The 17917-nt window shown below is 41.5% G+C and overlaps 1 protein-coding gene across 10 annotated transcripts in view; it reads right to left on the minus strand.

Annotated features, from left to right (window-relative positions):
- LOC121232950 (protein Hook homolog 3-like) overlaps positions 1-17398 on the minus strand; it is a 152318-nt gene extending 134920 nt beyond the window's left edge. For 5 of the 10 annotated variants that reach the window (XM_041121503.1, XM_041121501.1, XM_041121502.1 and 2 more), the window contains exons 1-2: positions 17188-17398; positions 6546-6631 (exon numbers count right to left, since the gene is read on the minus strand). In XM_041121503.1, the coding sequence (XP_040977437.1) occupies positions 6546-6605 (60 nt within the window). In that variant the 5' untranslated portion in view covers positions 6606-6631; positions 17188-17398. The other 5 variants (XM_041121496.1, XM_041121499.1, XM_041121498.1 and 2 more) reach the window with 5 other exon arrangements.
- Positions 17399-17917: the final 519 nt, after the last annotated feature.

The following is a 17917-nucleotide window of genomic DNA, read 5'->3' on the forward strand; positions in this document are numbered from 1 at the left end:
GAATCACAAGCTTTGCCCTCGAATGTATCTGCCCAAAAGGCTGAATTGATAGCTCTTACTTGACCGCTGGAACTAAGTCAAGGAAAGCGAGTCAACATTTGGACAGACTCAAAGTATGCTTTTGGAGTAGTACATGCACATGGAGCGATATGGAAAGAAAGAGGACATTTATCTGCACAAGGAACCACCATTCAGCATGCAGAACAAATACTGAAATTGTTAGAAGCCATTCAAAAGCCAGCAGCAGTCACGATAATGCACTGTAAAGCACATCAGTTAGGTAAGACTGTTCCTGAAACAGGTAACCGATTGGCTGATAGAGCTGCTAAAGAGGCTGCAGAAAAACATCCTAGCACTAGTTCCAGAGAAAAGTGTAAATTTGCCTAAAGAAGCTCCAAATTATAATGAAAAAGATGAAGAATTAATTATTAAATTGCAGGCTAACAAAAATGAAACAGGATGGGCTGTAACACCGACAGGTCAAATAACAGTCCCACCCACAATAATGAGAGAAATTGCCCAGGATGAACATAACAAAGTACTTTGGGGAACAGAAAACCTTGTTAGATATTTACAAAAGTGTATTTTGAGTACAGATATGACAAAAATTATTTGAACAATTACAAGTAGATGTGAAATTTGTATACGCAATAATCCCAAAACCAGTAATAACATCATTTTTGGAATTACTAAGCAAGAAAATTCTCCAGGAGAATACTGGCAAATTGATTTTACAGAATTGCCTCGAAAAGAAGGATATCGATATATCTTAGTTCTAGTTGATACCTTTACTGGGTGGCCCAAGGCTTTCCCTTGTCGCACCAACAAAGCAAGAGAAGTAGTTATCATCATTGTTATAATCTGTGTCGTTTTTGGCTGTCTTAAGCTGTGACATGATCCATGTTCAAGTGAGACTACTAAAAGAATCAGTAGCCTCAAACAGAAAGAGGGGAATTGATAGCATATGTCCATACATTCTGTAAGGTATGTCTAAGTATTTTGATGGTTTTAATATTTTGTACCAGCTGTGGAAACTGGTTTGCTGCTAGGTGACTGTAAAGGTGAGATTTGGTAAATAATTATTAGAAATCTTATACTAACACTGTGATTGAAACAGTAGGCAAAAGTGTAGCCAAGTAATTAACTAGTAGAGGTAGTTACTCATAAATTTTGCAGTTCTTTGCTCTTATGACTGGATGTTCCTGTACATTAGATAAGAATAATATTGAAACTGACCATATGTGACTGAAACCATGTTAAGCTCCAAGATCAAAGAACAAGGATGACGAACAAAGACTTGAAGGTCAGCCAACAGCATTTCAAATGGGTTGGTGGTCACAAAAGCAGCTCTTCGAGTCAAATGAAAAACCATTGCGCATGATCAGATGTGAGCAGTACTATGATAATCAGTTACAATAATTTTTATGTATATGTATACTAATCTGATTAATATGTAATTAGTTACTCCATATAACCTGTTTGTGCTGAAGCTGTGGCATGCACGCTAGGTGGAATTATCCCCCATGCATCCATTGCTGCAATAAAGAATGCCTGCTTTCTAAAACTCCAAAATGAGTCTTGGAGAGTATTCCTTTACAAGCTGTGAATTTCAATATCACTGCAGCCCGTGGTGAGACGGCAGGCTGTCCCCCTGCAGCCCATGGAGGTGAACGGTGGAGCGGAGGCCCCCAAAGATGGCTGTGGCTCCATAGGAAAGCCCGCGCTGGAGCAGTGTGTGACTGAAGATCCGCCCGCGGAAAGGACCCACACCAGGGAAGTTTGTGAGGAACTGAAGCCTGTGGAAAGGACTCACGTTGGAGAAGTTCGTGAAGGACTGTCTCCTGTGGGAGGGACCCCACGGTGGAGCAGGGGAAGAGTGAGAAGTCCTCCCCCTGAGGAGGAAGGAGCTACAGAGACAATGTGTGGCGAGCTGACCCCAACCCCCATCCCCTGTTCCCCTGCGCTTCTGGGGGGAGGAGGTAGAGAGAACTGGGAGTGGAGTTGAGCCGGGAAGGAGGGAGGGGTGGGGGGAAGGTGTTGTAAGGTTTGGTTTTACTTCCTAATATCCTTGTTTTTGATTTGATTTGTAGTAAATTAAATTGATTTTGTTTGTTCCCCAAGTTGAGCCTGTCTTTTGCCCGTGACCATAAGTGGGGAGTGATCCCTCCCTGTCCTTATCTCGACCCACGAGCCTTTCTTTATATTTTCTCATCCCACCATGGCCGGGGCGGGGGGAGTGAGTGAGCGGCTGCGTGGTGCTTTGTTACCAGCTGGACTGAAACCACGACATCTCTGCAATGGCTTTGTCTATTGGCTCCCTATCAGTTTTTTAAACCAACTATTTAGACCAAACATAGTGACCACATCTATGTGCCCACCTTTCACAGTCAGAGACACAGCTGTCTTGGTTTTGCTACCCTTGATAGCTACATCAATGATCCACTGGAGGTATCCACTACTACTACAAAAAGAGAAGCAATCATATTTTTCCTTAGAAATCATGCATACCTTATCATTGTTTTAGAATTCTAATATCAACTCATTGCTGCAATTCCTTTGCTCCAAAGCTTTTCTCAATAGAAATACAGTCCAGGTTATTGTTATCAATCAATATCTTCATTGCACAAGCATGCAAAGTGGTAAATCTGTATTAGAGTTGACATTGGTTAAGATTGCCAAAGAGTTATTTTGTTAGGCTCAATTTATTGCATGAGACAGCAGAAGACTTGCAATTGCTTAGCTGATCTTTACTTAAACTTCTCTGGATACACTGACAAAGTCAAGCTAACATTCAATATCAATGTGACAATTGCTAAGGGAAAAATAAAATTCAAGTGCTACTACAAAACCACAATATTCACATGGTACATACTTTTCTTTTTAAGAAATCACTTGAAATCACAGTTGAAAACAGTATTTCAGAGTAGATTTCCTTGCTTACTTGGAGGGGGGCACAGCATCCCAAGTCACCAGTAACAGGTTAAAAGTTAAAAATACTATCAGTAAGATTACTGAGGTCTGTTATTCAAGCTTTATTTTGGTATACAATCCAGGCACAGTATTTTTTTTAAGATCCCAATTCTGACCAGTCATTGAACTAGTTGGTTTAAAAAAGCTAACAGAAAAACAATGACACTTATCAATTGCTGACATGTCATGAAGTAAATGGGAATTGCACTCTATGAGAACTGCACAAGTTGATGACTGATGAACATCCAAACTCAATAGGCCACAATCATGCTTTTCTCTACCAAGTGCTCCAACAAATAATTTACAGATAATTTTGATAAAAATCTTGACTTCTTATAGAATTTCCTAAACTTGCTTACCATCTGTGTGATAAACTTCTCTTCTACTTTAGCAGGTAAGAGAGGAAGAATTTTACAATCTTGAAGAAAGAAACAGCATCCAATTTCTTATTAGACTTTTAACACTGGATAGTCACATTTCAGAAAACTTAAGAATATGCTATTTTAAATGTTGGATTATAACTACCATTTCTATCTTTTGTCTTCTTTTATGTCAACACAAAATACTTGAAGATTTTTCACTTATTCTAAAGCAGCCAGGACTGCTGACATTATTTGCAATTGCAAAGATTCCCTTAAAGCAAAGTATACAGAGGACAGCATTTATTATTTTTATAAATAATTGATGCTTCACTTTCTTCACAGGAAAACTTATGTGAGAAATCTCCAGATGACTGTAATTTTTCTTTCAGTAAAATAACTGTTTCTTCAGAACGTCAATTAAAAAAATCCATCTTTTTTCCACTACTAAGCTATTGGACTTATTTGAGTTTCCTACAACAGATACATTTCTCTCTTACCTGAAACTTCTTCTAATGAAAGGTTAAAAAAACCTCTCTCTGAAAACAGGTAGTTCTAGTTATATATTAACTACTTATTTACTACTATGCTTATCTATAGTCCCCCAGAAGCCAAAACACTGTGCACAGTGTCACAGTTAGACAGCTAATACACTTGAACATAAGCATTTCAAAACATTTCATTCTCAAATTCAGACAGTATACAGAAACATCCTAGACTATACTGGCATGCTGGTTTTAATCAAAATTTATTATTATCCAGCATAATAGTGATTTCCCCTTTCCTTTAATCTAAGAATGTAATGTCCTTGCATACCACTAAAATTACATTATCAAAACAAAGCCATTCAGCTTATAGAATCATAGAATAGTTAAGATTGGAAGAGGCCCCTCAAAATCACACTCAAAGCAGGGGCAGCTACAGCAAGGGAAGCTCTCTAGGCAACCAGTTCCAATGTTCAAATCACCCTCACAATAAAAAGGTATTTTCTAATCTTTAAATAGAATTTCCTGTATTCCAATTTCTGCATTTCAATTTGTGCCCATTGCCTCATCTCCTGTCAGTGGGCATCACTGAGAAGAGTCTGGCTCCCTCTTTTTCAATCCTTCTTGTCTGTGTCTGGAAATGGTTTCCAGGATTAGCTACTCCAGCACCTTCCCAGGGATCAAGGTGAGGCTAATTGGCCTGTAGTTCCCTGGGTCTCCCTTCTTGAAGGCAGGGGTGACATTTGCTTTCCTCCAGTCCTCAGGAACTTCTCCCAATCACCACAACCTTTCAAAGACCAATCAAGAGTGGCCTCACAATGACATCGGCCAGCTTCATTAGCACTCATGCATGCATCCCATCAGGTCCCATGGACTTCTGTGCATTCAACTTGTTTAAATGTTCTATAACGTAATCCTCCTCCACCGAGGACAAGTCTTCTTTGCTCCAGACTTTCCCTCTGGTTTCAGTAGCTGTGATTCCTGAAGGCTGGTCTTGCCAGGTGTCTTGGTTTCAGCTGGGATAGAGTTGATTGTCTTCCTAGTAGCTGGTACAGTGCTATGTTTTTGAGTTTGGTATGAGAAGAATGTTGATAACACACTGATGTTTTCAGTTGTTGCTAAGTAGTGTTTAGTCTAAAGTCAAGGATTTTTCAGCTTCTGATGCCCAGCCAACAAGAAAGCTGGAGGGGCACAAGAAGTTGGGAGGGGACACAGCCAGGGCAGCTGACCCAAACTGGCCAACGGGGTATTCCATACCATGTGATGTCACGTCTAGTATATAAACTGGGGGGAGTGGGGGGGGGGGGGATCGCCGCTCGGGGACTAACTGGGCATCTGTTAGCGGGTGGTGAGCAATTGCATTGTGCATCACTTGTATATTCCAATCCTTTTATTATTACTATTGTCATTTTATTAGTGTTATCATTATCATTATTAGTTTCTTCTTTTCTGCTCTATTAAACCGTTCTTATCTCAACCCACGAGTTTTACTTCTTTTTCCCGATTCTCTCCCCCATCCCACTGGGTGGGGGGGAAGTGAGCAAGCAGCTGCATGGTGCTTAGTTGCTGGCTGGGGTTAAACCATGACACCAGGAAAGACTGAGGTGAAGGCAGCATTGAGTACCTCAGCCTTTTCCATGCCATTTGTCATCAAGTCCCCTACCTCATTCAGCAGTGGGCCCATGTTTTCCCTAGACTCCCTTTTGCTGTTCCTGTACTTGTAGAATCCTTTCTTGTTACCCTTCACGTGCCTTGCCAGATTCAACTCCAGGTGGGCTTTGGCTTTCCTAACCCCATCCCTGAACACTCAAACAGTGACTCTGTATTCCTCCTGGGTCTCCTTTCCCTGCTACCACTTCTTATGCTTGAGTTTAGTCAGGAGCTCCTTGTTCATCCATGCAGGCCTCCTGCCACCGTTCCTTGATTCCGTGCTTGTTGGGATGGACCATTCTTGAGCTTGGAGGAGGTGATTCTTGAAAAAAAATCAACGAGCTCTCCTAGACCCCTCTTCTCTCCAGGGTCTTATTCCATGGGGTTCTTCCAAGCAGATCCCTGAAGAGGTCAAAATCTGCTCTCCCAAAGTCCAGGGTTGTGATCCTGGTTTTTTGCCTTGCTCCCTTCTCACAGAAGTTTTATTTTTTGATCCAGATTCCCCATGCTGCCCTGCCAATACAACTAAGACATGACCTGGAAAGACTAACTCCAGTTTCAGAGCTATTTTTGATGCCTGTTCAGTATTTGCACTCCCCTTTAACACTCATAAAAATGATAGCAAAAGTATGAGCAGTAACACAGAAAATTTTAACAGCTTCATCTTTTCTATCTACTTCAATTCTAACATGTGATACAGTGTACTATAACTTAAAACACTGCCCCAAGCTAATAACTTACCTTGCATGGGCTTCAAATGTTTAAGATGAAATTTAAGTTTTGTGAACATATAAGCTCAGTTTTAACCCAATTTACTTTTCAATAAAATTAGCACTAGATAAACACCTTGTCCAAGTACTATTTTTTTAGGCTTATATTAACTGCTGTTAAAATAATTATCTGAAAGTTGGAGAAAAAAGTAGTACCCATATTCCAGATTAAAAGCACTGGCTAAACATAGTTTAGTTGAGTACTTATTAAATACTGGCCCAATTTGAAATAAGAAAATATACTCAAATTCAGACAAATGTACAAGTGATAAACTTATGCACCAAAAATCACAAAACAAAGTTGTTCTTACATCTTTTGGAGCACCTGAGCCATCACAACCCCATTCGTTAAGTCCTCCACAGTCTGGCATGGTGTTTCAACATTAAATGTCTGGATCTGAAGAGGAAGGGGAAAAAAAAGAAGTTATTTTCTTTTTTTACTTTTGAAAACCTTTTGGTGCTTATTTTATTTGCTGTTGTTACTTAGAATAAAAAAGTACACATTTATTGTATGAGTAAAGAGGTAGAAAGTTTTAGATTGAATGGCAATCAGTAAAACAAACTGGAGACATTGCTTAATAGCTTTATTTTTGCAACCAAAACCATTGCAAACTCAACTACACTCAACTATAGCATATTTCTAACAAAGGGATTTCTGAAAGCATTTTTTAACACACTGAAAAAAGTTGGAAGTCAATGAGACTTCTCCCATTTAAGCATTCTGAAAATCCCACTTTCTCAACACAATGTACATAAGCGAACTGGTTCAAAAATAACCAAAATAAAAAATAAAAACAAAACAACACAACATTGATCACTCAGAGCTCCTACATGTTCCAGAGAGACGTACTCCAAACCTAACTCCTCTATAATATGAGATGGAAAACAGCATAATTCTTTGAGTACTATCAGGTCTTTACACTGCTAGTTTTCCAAATATTTTTAAACACTCAATTATTACCATAACAGACATTAAGGGCTGTATACAGAAGAGTTTCTGGTCTGTAGATGGAGGTTAAAATACAAGATGCAAGCACTGCTAATTCAGAAGCATGGAAAGAGAATGTCAAGGATCATGTATACATGATGACCTGGAGCCTGATGGGATGCACCCATGAGTGCTGAGGGAGCTGGCAGATGTCATTGCAAGGCCACTCTCAAAAATCTTTGATCGATCATGGTGACTGGGAGAGGTGCCTGAGGATTGGAGGAAAGCAAATGTCACTCCTATCTTCAAGAAGGGCAGGAAGGAGGACCCAGGGAACTATGGGCTGCTCAGCCGTGCCTCCATCCCCAGTGTCCTGGTTTCAGCTGGGATAGAGTTGATTGTCTTCCTAGTAGCTGGTGTAGTGCTATGTTTTGAGTTAGGGATGAGAAGAATGTTGATAACACACTGATGTTTTCAGTTGTTGCTAAGTAATGTTTAGGCTAAAGTCAAGGTTTTTTCAGCTTCTCATGCCCAGCCAACAAGAAAGCTGGAGGGGCACAAGAAGTTGGGAGGGGACACAGCCAGGGCAGCTGACCCAAACTGGCCAATGGGGTATTCCATACCATGTGATGTCACATCTAGTATATAAACTGGGGGGGAGTGGGGGGGGGGGGATTGCCACTCGGGGACTAACTGGGCATCGGTCAGCGGGTGGTGAGCAATTATATTGTGCATCACTTATATATTCCAATCCTTTTATTATTACTGTTGTCATTTTATTAGTGTTATCATTATCATTATTAGTTTCTTCTGTTCTATTAAGCTGTTCTTATCTCAACCCATGAGTTTTACTTTTTTCCCTGATTCTCTCCCCCATCCCACTGGGTGGGGGGGAAGTGAGTGAGCAGCTGCATGGTACTTAGTTGCTGGCTGGGGTTAAACCACGACACCTGGGAAGGTGATGGAGCAGCTAATCCTGGAAACCATTTCCAGGCACATTAAAGACATAAAAATCATCAAGAGTAGTTAGCATGGCTTCAGGGTATTTATATAACAAAAAATAATAGAGCAATTGTGATGATAAAATAAAAATACAGTATACAATATGTAATTTTTTAATAGCCTGAACCTAAATCAACACTTCTTTCTGAGCTTTCATCTACTTAATCATACTTTGAAATAATTTGTCCGAATTCCTTTTCTTATTCTCTTTAAAAAAAGATCATTGGCAATATTGTCAATTGCAAATATACTACAACTTTTTTTATGCACATTCAGGTTTTTTAGGACACATACATACACACCTCACCAAGCAGTGATGAATTTCAGAAACACCACAGAAAAAAACTGTTTTAAAACCAGAAATGTATCACAGAACAAAATATTGAGAACAGAGTTTACAAGAGGTGAAACACTAGTTTACCCTTTGGAGCATCAAATTCTAAAACCCTATATCTCTACTTGCCCAGTGTCAAAATAATATAATATATATGTCAAATAATATAATCATATAAACGCATTCTCAAAAAAACCCAAAAAACAAACCCACAACCAGTGTTAGTCTTCTACAAGGCTCTTGAGGAAATCTAGATAACAACATAACCCAAAGAATAATACCATTGTGGGGCAGTCTGTAAGGCTGGTAACAAGGCCTGGATAACAACCACTGATAAGATAGGGATGTGAGTGTAAGGGTGGGTGTGAATGGGACACCCATAACTGTCTGAGAGGGCATTTGCCCCAAACTGATAACAATGAAGAGGATGATGACCATCAGCTGGATTAAACAGTAACCAGGGAATTACAAAAGAGACTTGGCAGGAAGCGGGGCTGGGGGGGTGGTCAGCCAGCTTAAAAAAAGAAGTAGAAAAGAAGCAGTAAAATTTTGCAAATGTGGAAAAAGAAATGGCAACAGAGAAACAGTGAAACTGGGTTTGATGCTGCCAGAAGCAGCCCTGCTGGCATCGCAACCTCCACCTAGGCCTAGCAAAGCAGCCTCCTCCCTCATGAATAGCCTGCATCCAGCTACTGGGCTGGCAGTACAGGGTGCACCAAGTAGGGGTCCACCCCTCAGGGGTGCAAAGGTGACCTCTTGGGGGGCTTTCTCACTGGCATGTGCATTAGCAGATTGTAGGGAGCAGCATGGGCACACCTAAAGCTGCAGCACCCACATGTTCTGCGTGAGGGGTGTGCAAGTAGGGTTACCCACACTACCAGAAGGGGAGGTATGCTTGTTACCCTACACTGCCTTGGGGGAGGAGGGGGGGGGTGTTAACTCTGTGTGTGCATGTGTGATTAGTTTAGGAGTAGTAACAGAAGCATATTTAGAAATATGTAGGTGTTTATTAACATTTTGTAGGTGTTTAATATTGTGGTTTATCTGTTGTATTATTGATATGAATTCTGAATATATAGTTCAGTCATTGCTGTTTAATCATGTATTGTTAATAAATCAATAAAACACTTTGATCCTCATTTCATTTAAATCATGTGAGTTGAAAAGCTTTTCCCTGCAACAATCCAAAAAGTTTAGTCTATCAAAAATAATGCAACTATTCTCTAAAAGCAGACATTGGTTTATGTGGCAGAATAGCATTCAAACCCATGAAGAAAACTATTGTTATCACAGATGAAGACTACCAGATTACTGGAAAACTGAACAGCACCAGAAAAGTACGCCCCATTTAACCCCTATTTAAACAATGTTTGACATGCAAAGGTGTATAGTTTTTATTTGACAGCATAAGGCAAAACAAAGTCCTTTAACTTCTTGGATAGGGTTTGGAGAAGAAAGCTTAAAAGGCTAGTAGTTCAGATTTAAACACATTTCAAACATTATGTTAAAAAGCATAGATGAACACAGATAACAGTTGTGCCCATGCAGAATAAAGAAGTCATTTGAAGCCCAGAACTCCACCTTCTTGCAGGTATAGCTTAGATGAAAAGCACCAACTTCATTGACAGATGGAATAAAGAACTCTTCCCCCAAAGGTATTGTGGTGGGTTAACCTTGGCTAAGGGCCAAATGCCCACCCAACCACTCACTCACTCCCCCTCCTCAGCAGGACACAGGGGGAAACTAGGATGAGAAAGCGCGTGGGTTGAGATACAGACAAGGAGATTGCTTACCAATTACGGTCACAGGCAAAACAGACTCAAATTGGGGAAAATTAATTTAATTTAATTTAATTTATTGCCAATTAAAATAGATTCAGGTCATGAGAAACAAAGACAAACATTAAAACACCTTTCCTCCCCCCTTTCTCATGCCCAGCTTTACTTCTTCACTCCAGACTCCTCCTCCCCCCCCAAGCAGCACAGTACATAACAGTTTCTCTCTGCCGTTCCTTCCCCCTCATACTTTTCCCCATAATAAAGCTAAGAATACCTTCTTGCCTGTGGCAATCTCCCTCAAAGCTTTATCTTATGTAACCCTAGAACAGAGGAAAGGCTATGCCCCATTAAATGCTCTGCAACTCTGAAATATGCAAAATACACTTTAATTTCCCAGATCTTCTAATACACCAGAAACATAAACAGTGTGAATACACACTTGCTGTCCAACTTAGATATCTAAATTCAGTTCCCAGACAGTCTTAGCTCCCAACAGTCAATGAGACCTCCACAAAGAATATACAGTACTAGTCAGAAGCTTAGTTAGATGGCACAAATAATACCCATGAGCTCCTTGGTGCAGATATCACCCTCAGAAGAAAAAATGAAAACCTACAACTTTGTGGTTGGTGATCAATGACTAGAACAAAGAGGCTTAGCTAGTCTCCTGCAATCCTGTCATTCACAAGAAACCAAAACAGGTGCTTAAAGTATAGGCTACATAGGAGACACACAAAGACCAAAAGTACTATAGCATAAAAAGTAAGGAAGTAACTGAAGAGGAAAGGAAAAACATAGCTTAACTAGTGAATTCCAGCAACTTTGACTTACTTCACAAAGGGACCTTACAAAAAAAATTCACAAGTACCCTTCTTGAAGGATCAAAGTCTCTGTCAGGAGTTGCTCAGATGGCCTCTAGATCTCATATGAATGCAGGCAGATCCTTCCAGTTTGGAATAGGTACTGCATAGAAGACACAAATACCACACTGAGGAAGTTTTTCAGCCAAAAGGAAGAAAGTCAAATAGAATAGTAAGGATTGATACCACGTAAAGAGCTAGAATACTTTCAAAATGGAAGTAGCCAAAAGAGAGGCCTTGAACAGTATTTACAAAATGTCCACTTCATAGAGAGTTTTAACACCTCTACCAAGGAAATAAGCATCTAAATTCCTCTACCTGCAGAAAGTATTTTTATTTGGCCTTCAAGACAAGGAAAAAAGGAAAGTAGGTAACGTACAACTCAATGGAGGGAACATACAACAGAATAACATACAACAGTTACCATGACAGGGGAGGGACAGTTGCTGACATCTCCATTGCAATCTGCTACAGAAGACCAGCCAGCATTGACCTCTTTGAGGAATCCTGCTGATTAAATAGCAAGCGCTGAGCAACCTTCCCCAGTATTAGACCTTAGCTCTATGTTTGATAAAAATACTAAAAAACAACACATGCTAAAAACAACACACTGAAAAGCCTGCAGTCATCCTTATTTCAGATATGGGCATATTACAGTGCAACTGCCACATGCATGTATGAAAACTCTCCAAGGTCTTCAGACATGGCCAGAAGATATAATTGAGTTCAAAACACTCCTGATGCAACACCCACAGCAAAGAACCTCAGTGTCTGTACCTTGATCAGTCATAAGTTTTAAACAGAAACAGAAAAGATGCTGTGTACCTCCATTAGATATGCTGAAAGAATTTTAAAAACACAGCAGGTTTACTCCACAGCTACACTGTAGTCTCAGAAGAGGTTTTTGGGAAATTTTGTTTGGTAGGATACTAATTCTGCAATGACAGTGGGCTGCAAACACTGCTAAGGCTTAGAACAATCAATTCTGATATATTAGTAGTTGGGCTCCAGTCCCTTGCTCAGTTTCACTCCAGTTGCTGCTACCCTGGCTGCCTCAAGAAGCACCATGGCAATCTGCTGAAAAAGCAGGAAACAAAAGCACTCTCAGGTGTTTAAAACCCTGAAAAAAAATTATTCAGGAACATATAAAACAATGCTCTAAATCCAAGAGATAAATGAAATTGAGCAATGCCATAATAGAATCATAGAATGGTTGAGGTTGGAAGGGACCTCTGGAGGTCACCATGTCCAACTCCCCTGCTCAAGCAGGGCCACCTAGGGCTGACTGCCCAGGACCATATCCAGATGGCTTTTGAACATCTCCAATGAGGGAGACTCCATAACCTCTCTGGGCAACCCCTTCCAGTGCTTGGTCATCCCCACAGTAAAAAAGTGTTTCCTGATTCTCAGACGGAACCTCCTGTGTTTTGATTTGTGCTCATTGCCTCTTGTCTTGTCACTGGGCACCACTGAAAAGAGCCTGGCTCTGTCCTCTTTGTACCCTCCCTTCAGGTATTTATATACATCAATAAGATCCCCCCCTGAGCCTTCTCTCTAGAATAAACAGTCCCAGTAATCTCAGCCTTTCCTCATAGGAGAGATGCTCCAGTCCCTTAATCATCTTTGTGGCCCTTTGTTGGAGTCTCTCCAGTATGTCCATGTCTCTCTTGTACTGGGAAGCCCAGAACTGGACACAGGACTCCAGGTGTGGCCTCACCAGTGCTGAGTAGAGGGGAAGGATCACCTCCCTCGATCTGCTAGCAACACTCCTCCTAATGCAGCCCAGGATACCTTTTGCCCTCTTTGCGGCAAGGACACATCGCTGCCTCATGTTCAACCTGGTGTCCACCAGCACCCCCAGGTCCTTTTCTGCCAAGCTGCTTTCCAGCTGGGTGGCCCCCAGCATGTACTGGTGCCTGGGGTTGTTCCTCCCCAGGTGCAGGGCTTTGCCCTTCCCCTTGTTGAACTTCATGAGGTCCCTGTCAGCCCATTTCTCCAGCCTGTCCAGGTCCCTCTAGATGACAGCACGACCCTCTGGCATATCAGCCACTCCTCCCACTTTTGTGTCATCAGCAAACTTGCTGAGGGTACGCTCTGCCCCATCATCCAGATCATTAATGAAGATGTTAATAGAATCACAGAATGGTTGAGACTATAACAGAACCCAAATAATAAACTTTAACATAACCCAAAACAGTGAGGGGAGTGTTAAAAAATAAAACCAAAACATTTATAGGTAAAGTGGCTTGCTCTGGTTTAAAGTTATCAAATATAGTAATCTCAGGCATGCAATATATGAGACTTGAGGGATATTCTCATCCATCAAAAGCACAGGTTGTCACAGAGGAGCAATTTCAGGTCGCCAACATCAATGCCAGCAATACAGTTTAGGTTGAACAGTTTCTCAGACCTCTTTGCAAAGCCTGATCTCCTCAAAACATTGACAAACCAGTTGAAGTGCTTTGTTATGGATGTGAATTGCTTTTACAAGCAATCCAGGAGGCTACACTAGTTCTTAAGAACAAACAATTTTTCTAGCACAATAGATCTCAGATGACCAGTCTTTGCTAAGTTGTAACAGCTATTTTGCCATCTAAATGAGCAGTTTCCCAAGAATCATTATGGGACTTGAGGGAAGAGCCAGACAAAGTTTTATTTATTTATATTACCCATTTCACTTGAGACTAAAAAAACCTCAAGGTCTCTTTTGCAACTTTCATGTCTTGCAATTTAAGGGGAGATGCATCCCAGCTGATCAAGTGTAAAACCAGCTCAGCCAAAGCAGTTTTTAAATCCAGGTAGGGCCAGAATAAAAGCTAATTCTGAATAACTTTTTTTTTTAATTGAACTAAACCATTTTCAAAGCCACATTCACACAAAAATATTTAAATGGCTAAAATAGCAAAAAAAAAATCACACATTCACCTAAGAAACACAACTGTGTTGACTAATTCTAATGCCATTTAAGAATTATTTACCAATATTTTTGCTAACCAAAACCAGAAGAAGCTAGGTCAGCATGCAAAGAATAGGGAAAAAAATGTAAAGGGCATAGATTAGTTGGAATATGTAAATAAATGGCCTATGGGATGCTAGACTTCGGGGATACTGCTTGGTCCATCTCTATGGACCACTCCTACAGAGATGGACAAGGATCCATCTGCACAGATGCAATTTCATAATCAAGGAATGTAAATACTTGTCCTGGTTTCAGCTGGGATAGAGTTAATTGTCTTCCTAGTAGCTGGTACAGTGCTATGTTTTTGAATTTGGTATGAGAAGAATGTTGATAACACACTGATGTTTTCAGTTGTTGCTAAGTAATGTTTAGTCTAAAGTCAAGGATTTTTCAGCTTCTCATGCCCAGCCAACAAGAAAGCTGGAGGGGCACAAGAAGCTGGGAGGGGACACAGCCAGGGCAGCTGACCCAAACTGGCCAACGGGGTATTCCATACCATGTGATGTCACATCTAGTATATAAACTGGGGGGAGTGGGGGGATTGCCGCTCGGGGACTAACTGGGCATCGGTTAGCGGGTGGTGAGCAATTGCATTGTGCATCACTTGTATATTCCAATCCTTTTATTATTACTATTATGATTTTATTAGTGTTATCATTATCATTATTAGTTTCTTCTTTTCTGTTCTATGAAACCGTTCTTATCTCAACCCACGAGTTTTACTTCTTTTCCCGATTTTCTCCCCCATCCCACTGGGCGGGGGGGAAGTGAGTGAGCGGCTGCATGGTGCTTAGTTGCTGACTGGGGTTAAACCACAACATTACTATTGCTTAAGAATGATCACATGTCCAAGTACATAATTCCTACAGATGGACAATGCCATAGAGCAGAATTAACATTTCATACTTTCCCATTCTTTCCTGTTCCTTGTCCCAAGGTGATTTTTTTTTTAATGGTTCAGATTTGTAAAAAAAGTTCAAAAGTAACAATAAAGTTTACCACTGAACAAACTGATTGCCTCATCTTCAGATTTGAAACATGGCAGGGACAATCACTAGTTGGTTCCAATACTTTTCAGTGTCATGCAAAAAAAAAAAAAAAAAATTCCTAAGAGTTCACAAGCAGATTTCATCTAGATATATTGGTCCTCATCCCCTCCACAAACAAGAACCATTATTTTATTTTACTTCATTTTTTATCAGCACTATCCCAACTTCTACTGGACCTGAGCACACACAGAAGTTGAGCAAGACAACAGTCCTTTAGAATACATATAGAGCATTGTTTCATATAATATTTAGCTGTACAGAGAAGCCTCCCCTCCCCCAAAGAAGCCTTTGCTTCTAACTATGCATTTTGTTAGTCCTCTAGCTAGTTAGCAAATACTTTGTTATGAAATATTTTTTAGCATTTCTGCAATTTTATTTAAATTAGTTTAAAACCAAATTTGAACAGCATATTTTAAATAACTGTCAGACTATTTCTAGTCCTAAAATCTCTTGAAACAGACTTTCATATAACAGCTTTGCTCTAACAATACAAAGATATTTTAATCAAACCTAAAACTGGATAAGAAGTAGGATCAATGGATCAGATCACTCTTAACAGACCACTACAATACAAGAGAAATAAATAATTACAATAGCTTACAAGGATATTGGTTGCATGCAGATGATGGGAAGCACAGAAAGAGTTAATTTGTAGGTTATTTGAAAAGTTATAGAGCCAAGAAGCAATTTGGGACTGGGAGGAATCGGGAAGCATACCTAAAACAACTAAAGCAGGAGCACATGGATGCTAGCAACACATAGCAACAGGTCTCTTTCTAGCACCCCCTTGTAAACCTTCCTTCCTTGTACCAGTCTTAAAACAAGCCTCTCACTTGGCTTTTCTTTCCCAGGGTTCATACACACGTATGCTTCCTCATGAAGCTCAGCAGTACTCTCATGTCTTCTCCAACATCTGCGGGGGAGGAGAGGGAAAAAAATCATAGAGAGCAAAAAGGAGGACAAATAACAACCTTGGTTAAGACACAAGAATTAGCAGGAATGCAAAGGAAAGAGAGACCCTGGTGCAGCTAGGGCATAATATAAACATCTCTTCCCATAAAATTCAGTCTTGTGTACATTCCAAGCTACTCACTCCCTTTTAACAGGTATTGGATGTCCCTTCCTTATCCACTTCGATTTTCACAGAGAAACCTAAATCATCATTTTCATACCCCCAATAATTTTCATGAACTTCACAGCTTACTCCAGCTCCCACCTTTTACAGGCTAAGTTTCTAAAAGCCAAATGAGTTATTGTTGAGAATAAACAGAAATATCCACAATTTCATATAGTATTTACTTGGCAATTTTCTTAATGTGTGTTTGGGAAGCCAATGATTCTAGACAGCTAAACCAGCAACTGCTAATGAAATGGCAGTTTCACAATTATGTTACAGTTACACAGGTATGTTCCATGTTTCAAAATGCAGAAGTAGCTGCAAACGCAGGTTCAATGTCCGGTAAGTTCTGGCTGTTCTGTGAGTAAAAGCACACCATGAAGCTACTGATGCATGCAGTCCAGGTCGAACGCAGACAACGGTTAGGAAACACAGCACAAGAACTTCGCAGCCACTAATAGGACAGGCACAAGACATGAGAGGCCAGGGACACACAATCAAAGCAATGGATAACAACTTGCCCACCAAGTCCAGGCACGCGAGACTCTCCGACACACTGAAACCTGCTTAGTCCCGTGCAGGCGCGCGCGGGGAACAAGCTCCTTTGTTTTTCCCGGCAGAAGTAGAGTTAAGGCTATGGAGACCTCTACGTACGGAGGTTACGACTCCCCATCCCGCCCCGGGGCTTTGGTCAGGCGGGGCAGGTCCACTGGGGCTCCGCCGACCCCAGGAGGACTCAAACCCATCCGAGAGCGAGGGTGTGTCCTGGGACGCAGGGACTGTGGCGACGGACAGAGACCCCGGAGCCACCCGTAGAGCCGCGAAGAGGAAGACCGGAGACGGCGGACAGACGCGCACAGCAACGGATGCCTCCAGCCAGACTACCTTGCTCCAGGCGAGGCGGCCTGCTGGGCCCAGGCACTCACCCATGTAAGGAGGCTCTCCCCAAGCTCGGCCCGTTGTAGGCTTTCCACGTTGAACATAGTGGAGTACAGCGATCCTGCAGCCACCAAGGTAACTGTTATAGGCTAGATCAGTAGCCAAAGCGGTACTCGTCGCCTTTTCACCCCGTCTCAAGCCAGGCTGCAGTGCAGATACATCACTATGACCTACCAAAATCTGCCCGCTGGTTCCGCCTCCGTCACTGCTACTACGTCACGCTAACGAGGGCGGGGCTAAAACTAGCAATTCAGTTATTGCAGTACTCCACAGAGAGAAGGTTACTTATCGCTCTCCTTTTGGTACTTAGGGAAAGGGGAGTTGGTGGCTCGGGATGTGGTATTGTCCGCGCGTTCGTTCGGAGGGTGAATCTGTCTTTTTCTCCGTTTACTGGGAAACCATTTCTTTGGGCATGCGCCGTTTCTTTTTTTTCTGGTCGCGGGGGTAGGTTTGTCTGCTGTTCCAGGCAAGCCCTGCTACTGTGGAGGCACTCGCATTGCTCTGAGGGGGCCCTTGTGGGATTGGTGTCCCGGAGCACCAACATCCTGTCCCCAGGCAGTCTCTGAGCGCTGGTGGATTTCAGCTCTGCAGGGAAATGAAAGGGGTCTAGGCTCCTCAGGGAGGCCCCTAAAGGTGGATCGCACAGAGCACTCTACTCGCCACACTGTGCCAGGATGGCCTGGGCATCCTTGTGTTGACAAGTGCAAAAGGTGCACT

This window comes from Aquila chrysaetos (genome assembly GCF_900496995.4).
Source record: "Aquila chrysaetos chrysaetos chromosome W unlocalized genomic scaffold, bAquChr1.4 W_unloc_2, whole genome shotgun sequence".
NCBI lineage: Eukaryota > Metazoa > Chordata > Aves > Accipitriformes > Accipitridae > Aquila > Aquila chrysaetos.